Source organism: Ictalurus furcatus, chromosome 12 (genome assembly GCF_023375685.1).
Source record: "Ictalurus furcatus strain D&B chromosome 12, Billie_1.0, whole genome shotgun sequence".
Taxonomy (NCBI): Eukaryota; Metazoa; Chordata; class Actinopteri; order Siluriformes; family Ictaluridae; genus Ictalurus; species Ictalurus furcatus.
This window is the reverse complement of record NC_071266.1, coordinates 29,214,417-29,233,914: the sequence shown is the minus strand read 5'-3', so window position 1 is coordinate 29,233,914 and position 19,498 is coordinate 29,214,417. Positions and strand designations below refer to the sequence as shown.

At 39.2% G+C, this 19,498-nt stretch overlaps 1 protein-coding gene across 1 annotated transcript in view; it reads left to right on the top strand.

The window, feature by feature from the left end:
• The window catches only part of LOC128615629 (zinc finger protein 850-like), a 48,616-nt gene extending 30,602 nt beyond the window's left edge, over nucleotides 1–18,014 (top strand). The window contains exons 11-13 of the mRNA XM_053637856.1: nucleotides 266–863; nucleotides 7,675–8,330; nucleotides 15,544–18,014. Coding sequence (XP_053493831.1) covers nucleotides 266–863; nucleotides 7,675–8,330; nucleotides 15,544–16,509 — 2,220 coding nt within the window. The 3' untranslated portion in view covers nucleotides 16,510–18,014. The remainder of the gene's footprint in view (nucleotides 1–265; nucleotides 864–7,674; nucleotides 8,331–15,543) is intronic.
• The last annotated feature ends 1,484 nt before the right edge of the window (nucleotides 18,015–19,498 follow it).

Below are 19,498 nucleotides of genomic sequence, written 5' to 3'. Positions count from 1 at the left end.
ATTCCCATAACAGCTCATTTACAGAGATTTCATTCTCAAAGGCTCCACATAATCGAAGCCTAATAGCACTATTTAACATTTATGGAAGGAGTGTTAACACTTGGTAGAAAGTAAGTTTCCAGACACTGGAGTGAGTTCCTGTTCTCAATTACATTATAGCAGCTGTAAATAACAGTTGTTCCCTGACCATCCTCACTTGTTTTCCCTCTTTTAAAATGAAGGAGATGATCTTGAATGTTTTTTGTTTGTTTTCCAGATGTACCAGTGCTCAGATTGTGGGAAGAGTTTTACTCATCAGAGTGTTCTCCGACAACACCAGCGCATTCACACAGGAGAGAGGCCATATGACTGCTCACAGTGTGGGAAGAGTTTTACCCAAATATATACTCTCCAACGGCACAATCGCATCCACACAGGAGAGAAGCCGTATAACTGTGGACAATGTGGGAAGACTTTTGCTTACCGGAGTACTCTCCAACAACACGAACGCCTTCACACAGGAGAGAAGCCGTATCACTGTGGACAGTGTGAGAAGAGTTTTGCTTACCAGAGTACTCTGCGACAACACGAGCGCATTCATACAGGAGAGAAGCCATATTACTGCTCCCAGTGTGGAAATAATTTTACTTGTCAGAGTCATCTCCAACGACACGAGCGCATTCACACAGGAGAGAGACCGTATCACTGTGGACAGTGTGAGAAGACTTTTACGCGAGAGAGCCATCTCAAACGACACATACTCATTCACACAGGACAGAGGCCATATCACTGTGGACAGTGTGAGAAGAATTTTAGTCAAGAGAGTCATCTCCAACAACACCAGCTCATTCACACAGGAGAGAAGCCGTATCATTGCTCACAGTGTGGGAAATGTTTTCGTGACCAGAGGGCCTTCCACAGCCACCAGCAGAGTCATACAGGACAGAAGGCGTACCTCTGCGGACAATGTGGACGGAGCTATACTTATGCAAAATCATTAAGGCGACACAAGTGCTCCTAACATAAAGCCATCAGATCTTGACACGTGAATTCGTTAAATTAAGATACGTTTTTAATTTTCTCAGATAAATTCTGGCATAGGTCATTTTCCTGGTTTCACCTGAATGCGACAATACCAAGAATGCAGTACACCAATACATTTATTTAACCAATGGGGATCCCTACTTTAATTGATCTTTAAATGCGAGCTAGAATTTGTTGTCTAAAATGTTGTGTTGTGCATACTATCGAATTGGACACCTTTTCAAGCCAACAGAAGATGGTTGTGTTTACAGGCAATTTGAAGAGATAATTCTGGTCCAAGTTACTGTCTTTGCAGCGTCCATTTAACTCCACTATATGGCCAAAAGTCTGGGGATGCCTGACCACCACACCCATATATATACCTTTTGAACATGCTCTGATGGAACGGTGTCCAATCCATGATCCCTTGAGCCCAGTGTTACTGATATAGTTTTCAGATTTACTGCCATGACCATCCCAGTCCCATAGCCCACCTGTGGATTGAACTGAAGAGGAGCGTCCACCAGCGTGGACCTCAAAATTTGAAGGATCTGGATAGATTCTGTATGGAGGAACGGTCAGATCCCTTGGCATATATTCTCCAACCTCATCAGGCATTACTCAGAGCTGTTATATCAGCAAAGGAAGGTAGCACAAATTATTCACTAAAAAGTGCCAATAATTGTTGCACATCTATATTCAGTAAATACTATTTTGTTCGATAAACCTGTTTTGTTTGCAATTGTTTGATATCCATGAGAGCAGAGAATTTTTGTGATTTTTTTTTTTTAAAAAACAAAAGATGAAAAGGTTAAACAATTAAGACCTTAATCTTAATTAAGAACAATTAAGATTTTGTTGTGGATAAAATGACATGAAATAAACACGAGGGAGACCTAGTATGAGTAATATGTAATTTGATTGAAAATTCACAGGACTGGTTGGATTCACACTTTAAGATCTTTAAGAGTAACACACTATGGTTTGTTAGTCACAGAGAAATATAAGAGCTGAGGAGGGCAGGCTGAGAAACACACACACTCTCGTACAGTCAAGGGCGGGCGTGCAGACATAACACACACAAAGGCCCCAACGCACACACATGACATTATGAGATAACAACATGAGACTAAGGTCTCTCTATAATTGTTTTCTCTCTCTCCCACTTTCAATCCTAATGGTAGTCAGAAAGTCCTCTTTCAAAACATCATGGTAAATTTGATAAGCCTTTTCTTAAACATCATGGTAATGTAGTTGAGCTCTTTTTAACCCTATTGGTATTGAAATCATAGTCTTTCTAAAATATATTGGTTATCTACTGTGTAAATACAGTATAAATACTGGAGCTTGAGCTCCAGGTGTCAGATCACTTCTGAGAATTCTCATTGGTGTGGATCTCGTGAGGTGGAAATAAAATCTGGACCCTTGCTTCTTCTCACTCACGGCTGGTGTCTTTTGTTCTATCTCCAACTGGGTTCACAGATGTGAGTATTTGCTTCTATGTTGAATTTGAAGTGTCTTGGGTAATAGGCTAAATTTGGGCCAGCATTTGGCACCCCAGATGGGACTGGGTTAAGATCTATATGTCTGTAATCTCTCCCGTGGGACTTCACTCTCTAAGCAACAGATAGGCCGTATAGAAAGAAGGCATTGCAATTTACTGCATTCTTTTGCTCTTATTTACCAAGGGTGCCAATATTAGTGGAGGGAACTGTACATACATACATATGTACTCACCATCAATCTTAATTTTGCAGGTGTAGGTCAAATGTTAATGTTCTTAGGAGTTTTCCCACAACCTATAGATGTTAAAAAACTTATCTAAATGATAGGACTGTTACAGTTACAAAACTACTTCAAACAACTAGATGAATTTTTATTTTTTTTAAATTAGGAAGAAAAAATAAAGGGTAGAAATAAAAGTAACAATAGACTCTTCTGAGGCCATCATGTTACTATTCTTTTAAGACTGACCAGAAACCCCACTTCCTCCCAAGACTCCTTCCACATGATGTATATAAAAAAAAGTTTGCCTACATATTGAGTCAAAAGCCTTCTGAGCATCAAAAAATCATTATGGCCCATGAATTCAGAACCAATTTTTACAGCTCGATTGCTACCTTCGATAATGATGTGACCAGTTCGGGTTTGAAGACTGCAAAAACATCAGCTAAGCCCTCGGAAAAAGAAATTTAACCTATCTGTCAACACATGATGAAAGTGACAGGTGCATAACCATCACCGTGCTAGCCATCATCTGTGTAGTGTCGGGAGAACTGTTGGACAGAATTATTGATCAAGATCTGAAATACAACTGCTACGGCTGCGTGATTGATCACCGAGTCAACTCCAACACACACGGTTGAAATACACGTTGGCTGGAGGTCTGAAATTGTGTGCTATCAAACACAGTCCATCCCTGGAAAAAATTCATGGTATCCCTGAAGCAATCATCTGTGAATGGTGAGATGAGCCTCACATCAAAATTGTCTGAATGACGTCGAAGACAAAAACATGAGAAATTTGCAGTGACCAGGTGTATGAAGACACGATGGACTACTGGACCGTTCACTCATCTCTGGAACCCGCTGAACAGCCACATACATGGGAAATGTCTATTCTCACTGCAAGAAAAGCCTGAAGACTGAGTTTACCTCTGCTCTCCAAAAAGTTGATGAACTGAGAGTCAACGATCAAAGTATTTTGACTAATTATCTTCCTGTTGATATAGATGTTTATTGACTATAAATATTTATGAACAACGTGCAAATTTTACCAAAAATTGGGATTTTTTTTTATCAATACGTTTTATCTCTCATGTTTGCTGAACCCTTTGAATGCAAAACTACTCGTGTATAAGCATTTTAAACTGTGTAACCATATACGTATTGTAAAATTGCTTAGAAAGGAAAATGTTGGTATAGGATATAAAAATGTAATCAATCTGTGTAACTACAAAGTTTACTAATGTTTGGATATGTAAATCAGGTCTAATCTGGTGTGTACACCCAATGTGTACCCAACAGTTTAGACTTACTTGTGGGAAGCATTATCTAAATCCATAGTACACGTGTTGATCAAGTTATAAGTGTGTATTGAATTAGAAGAAATCTGTGTCTTACTAAACAGTTGCCCTAATTGTTTTCTGTGTCAGTCCGTACCTCTGCACAGCAGGGATAATTTGAAATGTGTACATTAAGTGCTTTGTGTTTGTCTAAAACAGCTTCACTCTATGGCAATAAAAAATCAATTAGACACATAAAGATGTTAATCATTCTATACCTGAGTTTCATCATTCTTGTCTTAACACTCCAAAATGACTGAACGATTGATGAACAATATATATTATATGCCGTTAGACCCTGGGTTGTATGGTGGCGCTGAGAGTTTGTAGAGAGCTGTTGTGGAAACAAATAGATGAGAGTTAATGATGCTGAAATAAAAACTGGTTAGCAGTCCAGCATCTACAAAGTTTAAAAGAAACAAGGTTTTTGTAAAGAACATCGATGAACAATGGTAAGCTGATTTTGTTGTCAGAGAGTTATGATAATGTGAAATTTATGATGTGTATAGATGTTTTATCCAAATATGCCTGAGGTAACTAAAGCTTTTGATTCTATTCTAAACTAATATAGAGTTCCCCAAAAAACTACAAACTGACAAATGGAAGGAGTTTTTTAACATTTTCAAACTTTAATGAAAAAACACGGGTATGGGGTAAAAAAGCGTATTCAATTCTATTCAATTCAGTTTTATTTATATAGTGCTTTTCACAACAGACATTGTCACAAAGCAGCTTTATAGAAATATATACATTTCAGATCTAAATTTTAAATTGATCAATTTATCCCTAACGAGCAGCCAATGGCAACGGTGGCAACGTAAAACTCCCTGAGACGATAAGAGGAAGAAACCTGGAGAGGAACCAGACTCAAAAGGGAACCCGTCCTCATCTGGGTGACACCGGACAGTGCAACCACAAACAACTCCCCTATACAACTGTGCGCCACATGAGAAAACAAAGAGTGCCACTGTGCACACATCAGGAAATTCACCACAGTCTCAACATGAAATCTGTTCTGACGAAGTCACAAACTGTCCACTGATAGAGGCCGGAGCTCAAAGTCTCTTTGTGCACCTGCAGTCCCAAGACACTGCATCAAAGCTGCTCGCATCAATTGCAGTCCAATGCCATCCCCATGGCCTCCAAGTGTGTCCCGCATGCTGTCCATATGGAGCCATCCTCAGCAACTGTGACTGGCCCCCGAGGGATGAGAACCCAAGAAACAGAGCACCAGGACAGAGCTTTTTCCTACAACTTGAATCTGGAGTGGAATCTATTTAGAGGCAGTCTGTAATTTCTCATAACAATCACATACACCCACTCATTTATGATATGGGTTAGCATGTCAGTTAAAGTACCAGGGGAGACCAACAGTCAATGCACAGATGTACAATTAAATTTTGGACACTTCTCATTCCATTGATAGAAAATAGATTTGGTGACAGTGAAGTCATTTTTCAGGATGATAATGCCTCTTGCCACAGAGCAAAAAGTGTTAAAGCTTTTCTTCAGGAAAGACACATCGACAAAATGACATGGCCGGCAAATAGTCTGGATCTCAATCCAATTGAAATTTTATGGTGGAAAGTAAAGAACTGGTCTACGACATGGTCCCATCCTGCAAATCTGATCTGTCAAGCGCTATTCGAGAAAATTGGAACCAGCTTGGTGGAGAATATGGTTTTTCATTAGTGAAGTCCATGCCTCAAAGAATTCAAGTCATCATAAAATCCTGAACAGGAGTAACAAAGTAGGAATTGTGATTTGTTTTATGTTGATGATTCCATATTTCTTTCCCTCTACTTTATCTGGAAAATGTATGCTATTTATAAATATAATTACATTTAATTTGTTTTAGGTATGTTTAAGCTATTAAACAAAATATAATTTTGTGTCATATCTGTGATTTGTTTATTTGCTACGAAGTAAAAAATCTGGGTGAGCATCCTCTAAGTGTGGTGATTCCATCATTTTTGCCAGGAATTGTACAAATGTTTAACCTCCTTTCGGTGCTCCACTCTCCTGTCCAGTTGGTGGCGATAATTCACCAATGCCGGTTTGCTAACCACCAATAAACCTCTGAAGCAGAAGAAGAAGAAGAACAAGCACAACACACGCTTGGACTCACATCTTCATGTGAAAGAGCGCTTCGGATCTGCGTAACATCACTAAAGGTGAGTTCATCTGAAACTTACCACCTGAGCTGCTCGGTTAAAAGGTTAGTGGAGATTCTGGAGTCATGAATCTCTGTATTTTTCTTCCAGTGTCCTGATTCTTTACACCTCTTATAATGAAATCAGAGTCCAGACGCCGCTCTTTAGGAAAATCTCCACAGATTCCTGCTGCTACTGGCTCAAAGGTAAAGTTTAGTCATGTGTCTGATTTCTCTTTTAGTTTTTAAACTCTGAGAAACACCCGCAGGAATTCTATGAAGGAAAAATAAATAGATCACTTTTCACCTGCGCCTGGGTAACAACAGTCCATCTATCAGAACTTCTGTATTCTCGTGCTGGTGTGCGCTTACACAACTACCACACTGTCTAGTGTCAAAAACCAGCTGTCTTTAGGGTTTAAGATTTCACTGGACTTTTCACTTTTTTTTGGCAACAAAAGTGAGTACACCCCTAAGTGAAAATGTCCAAATTGGGCCCAATTAGCCATTTTCCCTCCCCGGTGTCATGTGACTTGTTAGTGTTACAAGGTCTCAGGTGTGAATGGGGAGCAAGTGTGTTAAATTTGGTGTCATCGCTCTCACACTCCCTCATACTGGTCACTGGAAGTTCAACATGGCACCTCATGGCAAAGAACTCTCTGAGGATCTGGAAAAAAAAAAAAAGAATTGTTGCTCTACATAAAGATGGCCTAGGCTATAAGAAGATTGCCAAGACCCTGACACTGAGCTGCAGCACGGTGGCCAAGACCATACAGCGGTTTAACAGGACAGATTAAAATGAACATTCACAGTGGTTTTGACATTAGTAAACTTGGGCTGAAATAAATGGAATTACGTTAAGTACAAAGCTGTTAAAACACCTTTTCACAAGTGCATATTAATTATATTTGAGCATGTAGAGAATGATGTGTATGTAATGAATATATTGGTGTGATTTGTTTAGGTCACAGAAATTGGGCTCGGTGGATGTTCCCTGCGTTCCCGAAGGAGAATTCTGAGATAAATGACTGTCCCTTTGCACTTTTCTGTGTGGACAGTTGGGCGTTCTGAGTACAGTGCATTGCAGAATAATTATACCATAGTACAGTTAAATTCAGAAGGTGTTGATCAACTTTCCAATAACATCACAGATCTGAATATTTTGGACATTCTATTATGTTATTATTCCCATAACAGCTCATTTACAGAGATTTCATTCTCAAAGGCTCCACATAATCGAAGCCTAATAGCACTATTTAACATTTATGGAAGGAGTGTTAACACTTGGTAGAAAGTAAGTTTCCAGACACTGGAGTGAGTTCCTGTTCTCAATTACATTATAGCAGCTGTAAATAACAGTTGTTCCCTGACCATCCTCACTTGTTTTCCCTCTTTTAAAATGAAGGAGATGATCTCGAATGTTTTTTGTTTGTTTTCCAGATGTACCAGTGCTCAGATTGTGGGAAGAGTTTTACTCATCAGAGTGTTCTCCGACAACACCAGCGCATTCACACAGGAGAGAGGCCATATGACTGCTCACAGTGTGGGAAGAGTTTTACCCAAATATATACTCTCCAACGGCACAATCGCATCCACACAGGAGAGAAGCCGTATAACTGTGGACAATGTGGGAAGACTTTTGCTTACCGGAGTACTCTCCAACAACACGAACGCCTTCACACAGGAGAGAAGCCGTATCACTGTGGACAATGTGGGAAGACTTTTGCTTACCAGAGTACTCTGCGACAACACGAGCGCATTCATACAGGAGAGAAGCCATATTATTGCTCCCAGTGTGGAAATAATTTTACTCGTCAGAGTCATCTCCAACGACACGAGCGCATTCACACAGGAGAGAGACCGTATCACTGTGGACAGTGTGAGAAGACTTTTACGCGAGAGAGCCATCTCAAACAACACGAACTGATTCACACTGGACAGAGGCCATATCACTGTGGACAGTGTGAGAAGAATTTTAGTCAAGAGAGTCATCTCCAACAACACCAGCTCATTCACACAGGAGAGAAGCCCTATCACTGCTCACAGTGTGGGAAATGTTTTCGTGACCAGAGGGCCTTCCACAGCCACCAGCAGAGTCATACAGGACAGAAGGCGTACCTCTGCGGACAATGTGGACGGAGCTATACTTATGCAAAATCATTAAGGCGACACAAGTGCTCCTAACATAAAGCCATCAGATCTTGACACGTGAATTCGTTAAATTAAGATACGTTTTTAATTTTCTCAGATAAATTCTGGCATAGGTCATTTTCCTGGTTTCACCTGAATGCGACAATACCAAGAATGCAGTACACCAATACATTTATTTAACCAATGGGGATCCCTACTTTAATTGATCTTTAAATGCGAGCTAGAATTTGTTGTGTAAAATGTGTTGTGCATACTATCGAATTGGACACCTTTTCAAGCCAACAGAAGATGGTTGTGTTTACAGGCAATTTGAAGAGATAATTCTGGTCCAAGTTACTCTTTGCAGCGTCCATTTAACTCCACTATATGGCCAAAAGTCTGGGGATGCCTAACCACCACACCCATATATATACCTTTTGAACATGCTCTGATGGAACGGTGTCCAATCCATGATCCCTTGAGCCCAGTGTTACTGATATAGTTTTCAGATTTACTGCCATGACCATCCCAGTCCCATAGCCCACCTGTGGATTGAACTGAAGAGGAGCGTCCACCAGCGTGGACCTCAAAATTTGAAGGATCTGGATAGATTCTGTATGGAGGAACGGTCAGATCCCTTGGCATATATTCTCCAACCTCATCAGGCATTACTCAGAGCTGTTATATCAGCAAAGGAAGGTAGCACAAATTATTCACTAAAAAGTGCCAATAATTGTTGCACATCTATATTCAGTAAATACTATTTTGTTCGATAAACCTGTTTTGTTTGCAATTGTTTGATATCCATGAGAGCAGAGAATTTTTGTGATTTTTTTTATTTTTTTTAAAAAAAACAAAAGATGAAAAGGTTAAACAATTAAGACCTTAATCTTAATTAAGAACAATTAAGATTTTGTTGTGGATAAAATGACATGAAATAAACACGAGGGAGACCTAGTATGAGTAATATGTAATTTGATTGAAAATTCACAGGACTGGTTGGATTCACACTTTAAGATCTTTAAGAGTTACACACTATGGTTTGTTAGTCACAGAGAAATATAAGAGCTGAGGAGGGCAGGCTGAGAAACACACACACTCTCGTACAGTCAAGGGCGGGCGTGCAGACATAACACACACAAAGGCCCCAACGCACACACATGACATTATGAGATAACAACATGAGACTAAGGTCTCTCTATAATTGTTTTCTCTCTCTCCCACTTTCAATCCTAATGGTAGTCAGAAAGTCCTCTTTCAAAACATCATGGTAAATTTGATAAGCCTTTTCTTAAACATCATGGTAATGTAGTTGAGCTCTTTTTAACCCTATTGGTATTGAAATCATAGTCTTTCTAAAATATATTGGTTATCTACTGTGTAAATACAGTATAAATACTGGAGCTTGAGCTCCAGGTGTCAGATCACTTCTGAGAATTCTCATTGGTGTGGATCTCGTGAGGTGGAAATAAAATCTGGACCCTTGCTTCTTCTCACTCACGGCTGGTGTCTTTTTTTCTATCTCCAACTGGGTTCACAGATGTGAGTATTTGCTTCTATGTTGAATTTGAAGTGTCTTGGGTAATAGGCTAAATTTGGGCCAGCATTTGGCACCCCAGATGGGACTGGGTTAAGATCTATATGTCTGTAATCTCTCCCATGGGACTTCACTCTCTAAGCAACAGATAGGCCGTATAGAAAGAAGGCATTGCAATTTACTGCATTCTTTTGCTCTTATTTACCAAGGGTGCCAATATTAGTGGAGGGAACTGTACATACATACGTATGTACTCACCATCAATCTTAATTTTGCAGGTGTAGGTCAAATGTTAATGTTCTTAGGAGTTTTCCCACAACCTATAGATGTTAAAAAACTTATCTAAATGATAGGACTGTTACAGTTACAAAACTACTTCAAACAACTAGACGAATTTTTTTTTTTTTTTAAATTAGGAAGAAAAAATAAAGGGTAGAAATAAAAGTAACAATAGACTCTTCTGAGGCCATCATGTTACTACTCTTTTAAGACTGACCAGAAACCCCACTTCCTCCCAAGACTCCTTCCACATGATGTATATATAAAAAAAGTTTGCCTACATATTGAGTCAAAAGCCTTCTGAGCATCAAAAAATCATTATGGCCCATGAATTCAGAACCAATTTTTACAGCTCGATTGCTACCTTGGATAATGATGTGACCAGTTCGGGTTTGAAGACTGCAAAAACATCAGCTAAGCCCTCGGAAAAAGAAATTTAACCTATCTGTCAACACATGATGAAAGTGACAGGTGCATAACCATCACCGTGCTAGCCATCATCTGTGTAGTGTCGGGAGAACTGTTGGACAGAATTATTGATCAAGATCTGAAATACAACTGCTACGGCTGTGTGATTGATCACCGAGTCAACTCCAACACACACAGTTGAAATACACGTTGGCTGGAGGTCTGAAATCGTGTGCTATCAAACACAGTCCATCCCTGGAAAAAATTCAAGGTATCCCTGAAGCCATCATCTGTGAATGGTGAGATGAGCCTCACATCAAAATTGTTCTGAATGATGTCGAAGACAAAAACATGAGAAATTTGCAGTGACCAGGTGTATGAAGACACGATGGACTACTGGACCGTTCACTCATCTCTGGAACCCGCTGAACAGCCACATACATGGGAAATGTCTATTCTCACTGCAAGAAAAGCCTGAAGACTGAGTTTACCTCTGCTCTCCAAAAAGTTGATGAACTGAGAGTCAACGATCAAAGTATTTTGACTAATTATCTTCCTGTTGATATAGATGTTTATTGACTATAAATATTTATGAACAACGTGCAAATTTTACCATAAATTGGGATTTTTTTATCAATACGTTTTTTCTCTCATGTTTGCTGAACCCTTTGAATGCAAAACTACTCGTGTATAAGCATTTTAAACTGTGTAACCATATACGTATTGTAAAGTTGCTTAGAAAGGAAAATGTTGGTATAGGATATAAAAATGTAATCAATCTGTGTAACTACAAAGTTTACTAATGTTTGGATATGTAAATCAGGTCTAATCTGGTGTGTACACCCAATGTATACACAACAGTTTAGACTTACTTGTGGGAAGCATTATCTAAATCCATAGTACACGTGTTGATCAAGTTATAAGTGTGTATTGAATTAGAAGAAATCTGTGTCTTACTAAACAGTTGCCCTAATTGTTTTCTGTGTCAGTCCGTACCTCTGCACAGCAGGGATAATTCGAAATGTGTACATTAAGTGCTTTGTGTTTGTCTAAAACAGCTTCACTCTATGGCAATAAAAAATCAATTAGGCACATAAAGATGTTAATCATTCTATACCTGAGTTTCATCATTCTTGTCTTAACACTCCAAAATGACTGAACGATTGATGAACAATATATATTATACGCCGTTAGACCCTGGGTTGTATGGTGGCGCTGAGAGTTTGTAGAGAGCTGTTGTGGAAACAAATAGATGAGAGTTAATGATGCTGAAATAAAAACTGGTTAGCAGACCAGCATCTACAAAGTTTAAAAGAAACAAGGTTTTTGTAAAGAACATCGATGAACAATGGTAAGCTGATTTTGTTGTCAGAGAGTAATGATAATGTGAAATTTATGATGTGTATAGATATTTTATCCAAATATGCCTGAGGTAACTAAAGCTTTTGAGTCCATTCTAAACTAATATAGAGTTCCCAAAAAAAACTACAAACTGACAAATGGAAGGAGTTTTTTTTTTTTTTTTTAACATTTTCAAACTTTAATGAAAAAACACGGGTATGGGGTAAAAAAGCGTATTCAATTCTATTCAATTCAGTTTTATTTATATATTGCTTTTCACAATAGACATTGTCACAAAGCAGCTTTATAGAAATATATACATTTCAGATCTAAATTTTAAATTGATCAATTTATCCCTAACGAGCAGCCAATGGCGACGGTGGCAACGCAAAACTCCCTGAGACAATAAGAGGAAGAAACCTGGAGAGGAACCAGACTCAAAAGGGAACCCGTCCTAATCTGGGTGACACCGGACAGTGCAACCACAAACAACTCCCCTATACAACTGTACGCCACATGAGAAAACAAAGAGTGCCACTGTGCACACATCAGGAAATTCACCACAGTCTCAACATGAAATCTGTTCTGACGAAGTCACAAACTGTCCACTGATAGAGGCCGGAGCTCAAAGTCTCTTTGTGCACCTGCAGTCCCAAGACACTGCATCAAAGCTGCTCGCATCAATTGCAGTCCAATGCCATCCCCATGGCCTCCAAGTGTGTCCCGCATGCTGTCCATATGGAGCCATCCTCAGTGACTGTGACTGGCCCCCGAGGGATGAGAAACCCAAGAAGCAGAGCACCAGGACAGAGCTTTTTCCTACAACTTGAATCTGGAGTGGAATCTATTTAGAGGCAGTCTGTAATATCTCATAACAATCACATACACCCACTCATTTATGATATGGGTTAGCATGTCAGTTAAAGTACCAGGGGAGACCAACAGTCAATGCACAGATGTACAATTAAATTTTGGACACTTCTCATTCCATTGATAGAAAATAGATTTGGTGACAGTGAAGTCATTTTTCAGGATGATAATGCCTCTTGCCACAGAGCAAAAAGTGTTAAAGCTTTTCTTCAGGAAAGACACATCGACAAAATGACATGGCCGGCAAATAGTCTGGATCTCAATCCAATTGAAATGTTATGGTGGAAAGTAAAGAACTGGTCTACGACAAGGTCCCATCCTGCAAATCTGATCTGTCAAGCACTATTCGAGAAAATTGGAACCAGCTTGGTGGAGAATATGGTTTTTCATTAGTGAAGTCCATGCCTCAAAGAATTCAAGTCATCATAAAATCCTGAACAGGAGTAACAAAGTAGGAATTGTGATTTGTTTTATGTTGATGATTCCATATTTTGTCCCCTCTACTTTATCTGGAAAATGTATGCTATTTATAAATATAATTACATTTAATTTGTTTTAGGTATGTTTAAGCTATTAAACAAAATATAATTTTGTGTCATATCTGTGATTTGTTTATTTGCTACGAAGTAAAAAATCTGGGTGAGCATCCTCTAAGTGTGGTGATTCCATCATTTTTGCCAGGAATTGTACAAATGTTTAACCTCCTTTCGGTGCTCCACTCTCCTGTCCAGTTGGTGGCGATAATTCACCAATGCCGGTTTGCTAACCACCAATAAACCTCTGAAGAAGAAGAAGAAGAAGAAGCAGAAGCAGAAGAAGAAGAACAAGAACAACACACGCTTGGACTCACATTTTCATGTGAAAGAGCGCTTCGGATCTGCGTAACATCACTAAAGGTTAGTTCATCTGAAACTTACCACCTGAGCTGCTCGGTTAACAGGTTAGTGGAGATTCTGGAGTCATGAATCTCTGTATTTTTTCTTCCAGTGTCCTGATTCTTTACACCTCTTATAATGAAATCAGAGTCCAGACGCCGCTCTTTAGGAAAATCTCCACAGACTCCTGCTGCTACTGGCTCAAAGGTAAAGTTTAGTCATGTGTCTGATTTCTCTTTTAGTTTTTAAACTCTGAGAACGTATTTATAATTAAATAACCATTACAATACTGCAAAAAACATACAGGAATATTATGGTGTTATTCTACAGGATTTTCAGCTCATTTTCCTGTAAAAATACAAAGGCAGAACATAGAATCTGTAAGGTAAAAATATGATATGGAGCAGGTCCTACTGACATCCTTCACAGCCGTATTAACTTGTACGTCCAACAGCGCAGTGAGTGTGATCTGTTTGGAACGGATTGTGTTTTGGATAGTTCAATATTAATAAAACATTCAATGTGCATGTGTAATAATGTTTGATGTTTTTAAGCTAAACATAATTCAAATTTATGTATAATTAAAGGTTTAGTATAATTATATTAAATAATTTAAGTGATATGTGCACACATACTAATCATAGGTCAAAATATTGCTAAATTTGGCTGAAACCAGAAGTGGTCCTAAATGAAGAGCCGTTTGGGAGCCAAAAGAGCTGGCTATTATTGCTGAGCCAAATGGTCTGGCTCAATAAAAAGAGCTTGAATTACACTCTGCAGAACTGTTGTGCAGGATAGAGATGAAGTTCTGCAGGACATGGTGAGTGTTTGTGTCCTGCAGGAACCTGAAGGGGAAATAACTTCACAACAAAAGCAAAATATTTTCTTGATTATTTTCTTGATTTTTAAAAATTAATTAATGAAATTATGTCACATAGTGACTGCAGTCTGTAAAGTTTCCAAGCCGGAGTGCATTCACACCTAAAGAAACATATATAATAAAAAGGGTGAGCTATTTTTTTTTTTTTTATGTGGAAGAATAAAATTAGCTCCCTTACTAGCAAACAAAGCTTTGCCAACCGCTGTGTATGAGACATCCCACCTCTTCCCGAAGTTCCAGGAGTCTCCTGTATAGCGGCTCCCCGTGGCTTGCAAATTTTATACCAGAAATGGTTTTTGGCTGTTTTTTTTTTTTTATTTTTAGAGAGAGAGAGAGAGACAGATTCTGTTGGTCTCTCTTTCTGCTAACTACACCAATCACATTTACAGTCCATCTCTCTTTCTCTCTCTCTCTCTCTCTCAGAGAATAATTATACCATAGTATAAGTTCTGAATATTTTGGACATTCTAATGTTATTATTCCTATAACAGCTCATTTACAGAGATTTCATTGGCAAAGGCTCCACATAATCGAAGCCTGATAACATTATTTAGTGTTTATGGAAGGAGCGTTAACGCTTGGTAGAAAGTAAGTTTCCAGACACTGGAGTGAGTTCCTGTTATCAATTACGTTATAGCAGCTGTAAATAACAGTTGTTCCCTGACCATCCTCACTTGTTTTCCCTCTTGAAATGAATGAGACACAAGAGTTTTCCCTCTTGAAGACACAAGAATTAAGAATGTTCTGTTACTTTAAATATAACTATGAACAGTTAAAATTTAATTTCTAACTATTTTATGTTTATCTAGATATTTTTATTAATTTAGCAGCTCTGTCTGCATTTGCATCCATAAAATTCAGGGTGTTACAGACATTAAAGTTGGGTGATTGGATGGTGAAAGCTGTATTACAGTATTGTAGGAGACATTTCCAGTAATAATTCCATAACCACATGTGGACAATCTAAAATGGTTTAAGCATCTTGAATAATTTTGTGTTTTCCAGATGTACCAGTGCTCACAGTGTGGGAAGTGTTTTACTAGTCAGGGTAATCTCCAACGACATGAACGTGTTCACACAGGAGAGAAGCCGTATCACTGTGGACAGTGTGGGAAGTGTTTTACTAGTCAGGGTAATCTCCAACGGCACAAACGTGTTCACACAGGAGAGAAGCCGTATTACTGTGGACAGTGTGGGAAGAGTTTTAGTCAGCAGCGTCATCTCCAACGACACGAGCTCATTCACACAGGAGAGAAACCGTATCACTGCTCACAGTGTGGGAAGAGTTTTACTCGTCAGAGTCATCTCAAACAACATGAGCGCATTCACACAGGAGAGAAGCCGTATCACTGTGAACAGTGTGGGAAGAGTTTTGCTTACCAGAGTGCTCTCCAACAACATGAGCGCCTTCACTCAGGAGAGAAGCCGTATCACTGTGGACAGTGTGAGAAGAGTTTTGCTTGCCACAGTACCCTGCGACAACACAAGCGCATTCACACAGGAGAGAGGCCATATTACTGCTCCCAGTGTGGAAATAGTTTTACTCATCAGAGTCATCTCCAACGACACGAGCGCATTCACACAGGAGAGAGACCGTATCACTGTGGACAGTGTGAGAAGACTTTTACACGAGAGAGCCATCTCAAACGACACGTACTCATTCACACAGGACAGAGGCCATATCACTGTGGACAGTGTGAGACGAGTTTTAGTCAAGAGAGTACTCTCCAACAACACCAGCTCATTCACACGGGAGAGAAGCCGTATCACTGTGAACAGTGTGGGAAACGTTTTCGTGACCAGAGGGCCTTCCACAGCCACCAGCAGAGTCATACAGGACAGAACGCGTACCTCTGCGGACACTGTGGACAAAGCTATAGATATGCAAATTCATTAAGGAGACACAAGTGCTCTAACATAAATCCATCAGATCACAAAACACAAAGGCAGAATGTAGAATCTGTAAGGTAAAAATATCATATGGAGCAGGTCCTACTGACCACCTTCACAGCCGTATTACTCTCTCTGTAGACTTGCTTAAAGTTGTAATGGAATAAAAACACTAAATGAGTTGAATAACATAATATAATGGTACATATTAAGTACACATTGTAATGTCACATTTAGCTTTTAGCTATTAGCATTGAGACTGTCAAAAATAATTAAAAACGAGTGTATATGGGGGGCCTCCAGGGTCCGGGGTTCGATTACTGCCAGGGCCATGTGTGTGCGGAGTTTGCATGTTCTCCTCGTGCTGCGGGGGTTTCCTCCGGGTACTCCGGTTTCCTCCCCCAGTACAAAGACATGCATGGTAGGCTGATTGGCGTGTCTAAAGTGTCCGTAATGTATGAATGGGTGTGTGAGTGTGTATGTGATTGTGCCCTGCGATGGACTGGCACCCTGTCCAGGGTGTACCCCGCCTTGTGCCCGATGCTTCCTGGGGTAGGCTCCAGGTTCCCCGTGACCCTGAAAAGGAGTAAGCGGTAGAAGTTGGATGGATGGATGGATATGGGGGACCTAGGGTTGCAAGAGTGGTGGAGCTACCTCCCTGAAATGAGTTGTTGCAGGGTGTGATGTCTGGAACCAGTATAGAAAATATTTATGAATTGTAATCAAGATGTACAACTAACTTTTGGATATGTTAATGAAGTGCACTCAATATGTAACCTACATTTAGAATTACTACTTAAAGTAAGAACCTGTGTTTGTCTAAACACAGCTTCACTTTGTGGCAGTAAATTAGACACATTCCAGAACTGGGTTTCTGAATTGGGCCCCCTGGGCTTGCAAATCAGTAACATAAGAAGAGACAAGAGTTCAAAGAAAGGGTACCAAGATGAGGCTATGGAATGAATTATGTGACATAGTATTAACCCGGGTCTGGTAAAAAACTTTTAAAGAACATGCAACTGGCTATGCATGCGCCACAAATATAAGGTATCACATGAATGTGAATAATTAGTTAAGGCAATGGAGATTGGTCTGTTCTAAAAAGAAAAGGTAAATGCCACACCTAGGGATAATTTTACTGCTTCAGGGAGGTATATAAAGACATGCTTGTGTATGTATAATTCGGACTTTCTGCAGACTGTCTCACTTTATTGGTTTTCACTAAAATTTATTTACTTTTTGACATCTACTAAACTCTCTGCCTCTGAAGTTTTTGACTTAGGCTAAAAAGGTTGATTTTATTCACAACACCAGCTCCATAGTTCAGTAGTGCAGGGCACTGATCAGGGTATCGGCCATTTTATGGGCTGTCTCAAGTGCAAAATCCATAAAACGAAAATCCCACAACACGCTACACAAACCAGGGTGCATTGATCTTCACTATGTTCCCTTATTGGAAAGGATGTCATGCTTTCTGAAGCCTCTCAGCTTGAAAACAAGGGCGAATGAACCCTCAGCCAACTGCTGACTACAAATGTAAGGAACTTGTAATCTTTGTTGTAGCTCTCAAATGATTACTTACATTAACAATTAAAATTTTTAAGTGTTGAATGATTTTTTTTTTTTGAATGCACTAACTTGTTTACGAACTTGTTTGGTGTATCATGATAGAAATGCGTGTGACTAAGCTAACCCATTTATGACACATAGAATGTAAGTAGTTTTAATTGTTTTTATTTTTGGTGATGTTTTACAATGCGCGTAAGTAGTCATGTCGCCAGAAATGGAGTTATCAGTGTCCCAATGTGTAGTGAGCCAGGGTCCTTACCAGTGCCCCAACTCGTGTATACCATATACTGCTTCATGACCTACTTAACCAAGGCGCTGACCTGAACTGTCACGTGACAAAAGAATGAACGACTCGGACTGGAAGATCCAGCTGAGTGGTGAATTAATTATTCCTTGGCTACATAATCGTTTCCTTATTTCGGAATATGATCAAAGTTTGGGTAAGTAGATGTGTTGGGGGGGGGGGATTTGGCTATTGAAAATGTAACATTTTAATTTAATTCTGCTCAAATGAACAAAATGACTTGCATAAAGATTCGTTCATTTTGCTGACCGAGATTCAAAGATCTGAATCAGTAAAATGACCCGATCTTCCCATCACTAATACCTGTGAGATTGCAGTCCCAAAGGGTTGGCATTAAAAAAAAAAAAAGTTTTCTCAAAGAAAGATCATTACACCAGTACGTGTGAAAAGTGAGTGTCTTTTTTTGAGCTTGACTCACTGTATCATTTAATCACCTAATTCGTTAAAACACTGCATCGTTCACAACTTAAAACATGTCTGATTATCCTAAAATGAACATGCATACATATCTACTAAAAGACTTCAGAAAGCGTGTTTAAGCCGTGTCTTTTTCCACTCAAAACATATATACCTTTTTGTTTTTTGTTTTTTTTTTTACTTAATTTTGCCAACTATATAGCCTGCAGTATTCTTTTTTCATTTACAGGACATAATAAGTTGTCCTTCAGGATAGATTATGTAATTGGGAACTTTATTTTAATTCTGCAGGAGGTGTTGGACATTCCTGCATCTTTCTGTTCTACTGAAGGCTCCGCTCTAAAACTTATCTCCTGCACAGTTGGTCAGTGTGGGCTGCAGGATTTCAATGAAAGTTGTCACTGTCCAAATACTTATGGTCCTGACTGTACACTACATTGACTATTTCTGTGTGATTAGTGATGAGAAATGATGTGTGAGTTAAATCAACTGTCTTTATCTTGGCTCTTTAAAATGATCAGTCACAGTGGTTTTGACATTAGTAAACTTGGGCTGAAAACAATGTAATTACATAAGAATTGCATATTAATTATATTTGAGCATGTAGCGAATGATGTGTATGTAATGAATATATTGGTGTGATATGTTTAGGTCATATAAATTGGGCTCAGTGGATGTTCCCTGTGTTCCTGAAGGAGAATCCTGAGATAAATGACTGTTCCTTTGCACTTTTCTGTGTGGACAGTTGGGAGTTCTGAGTACAGTGCATCGCAGTATAAT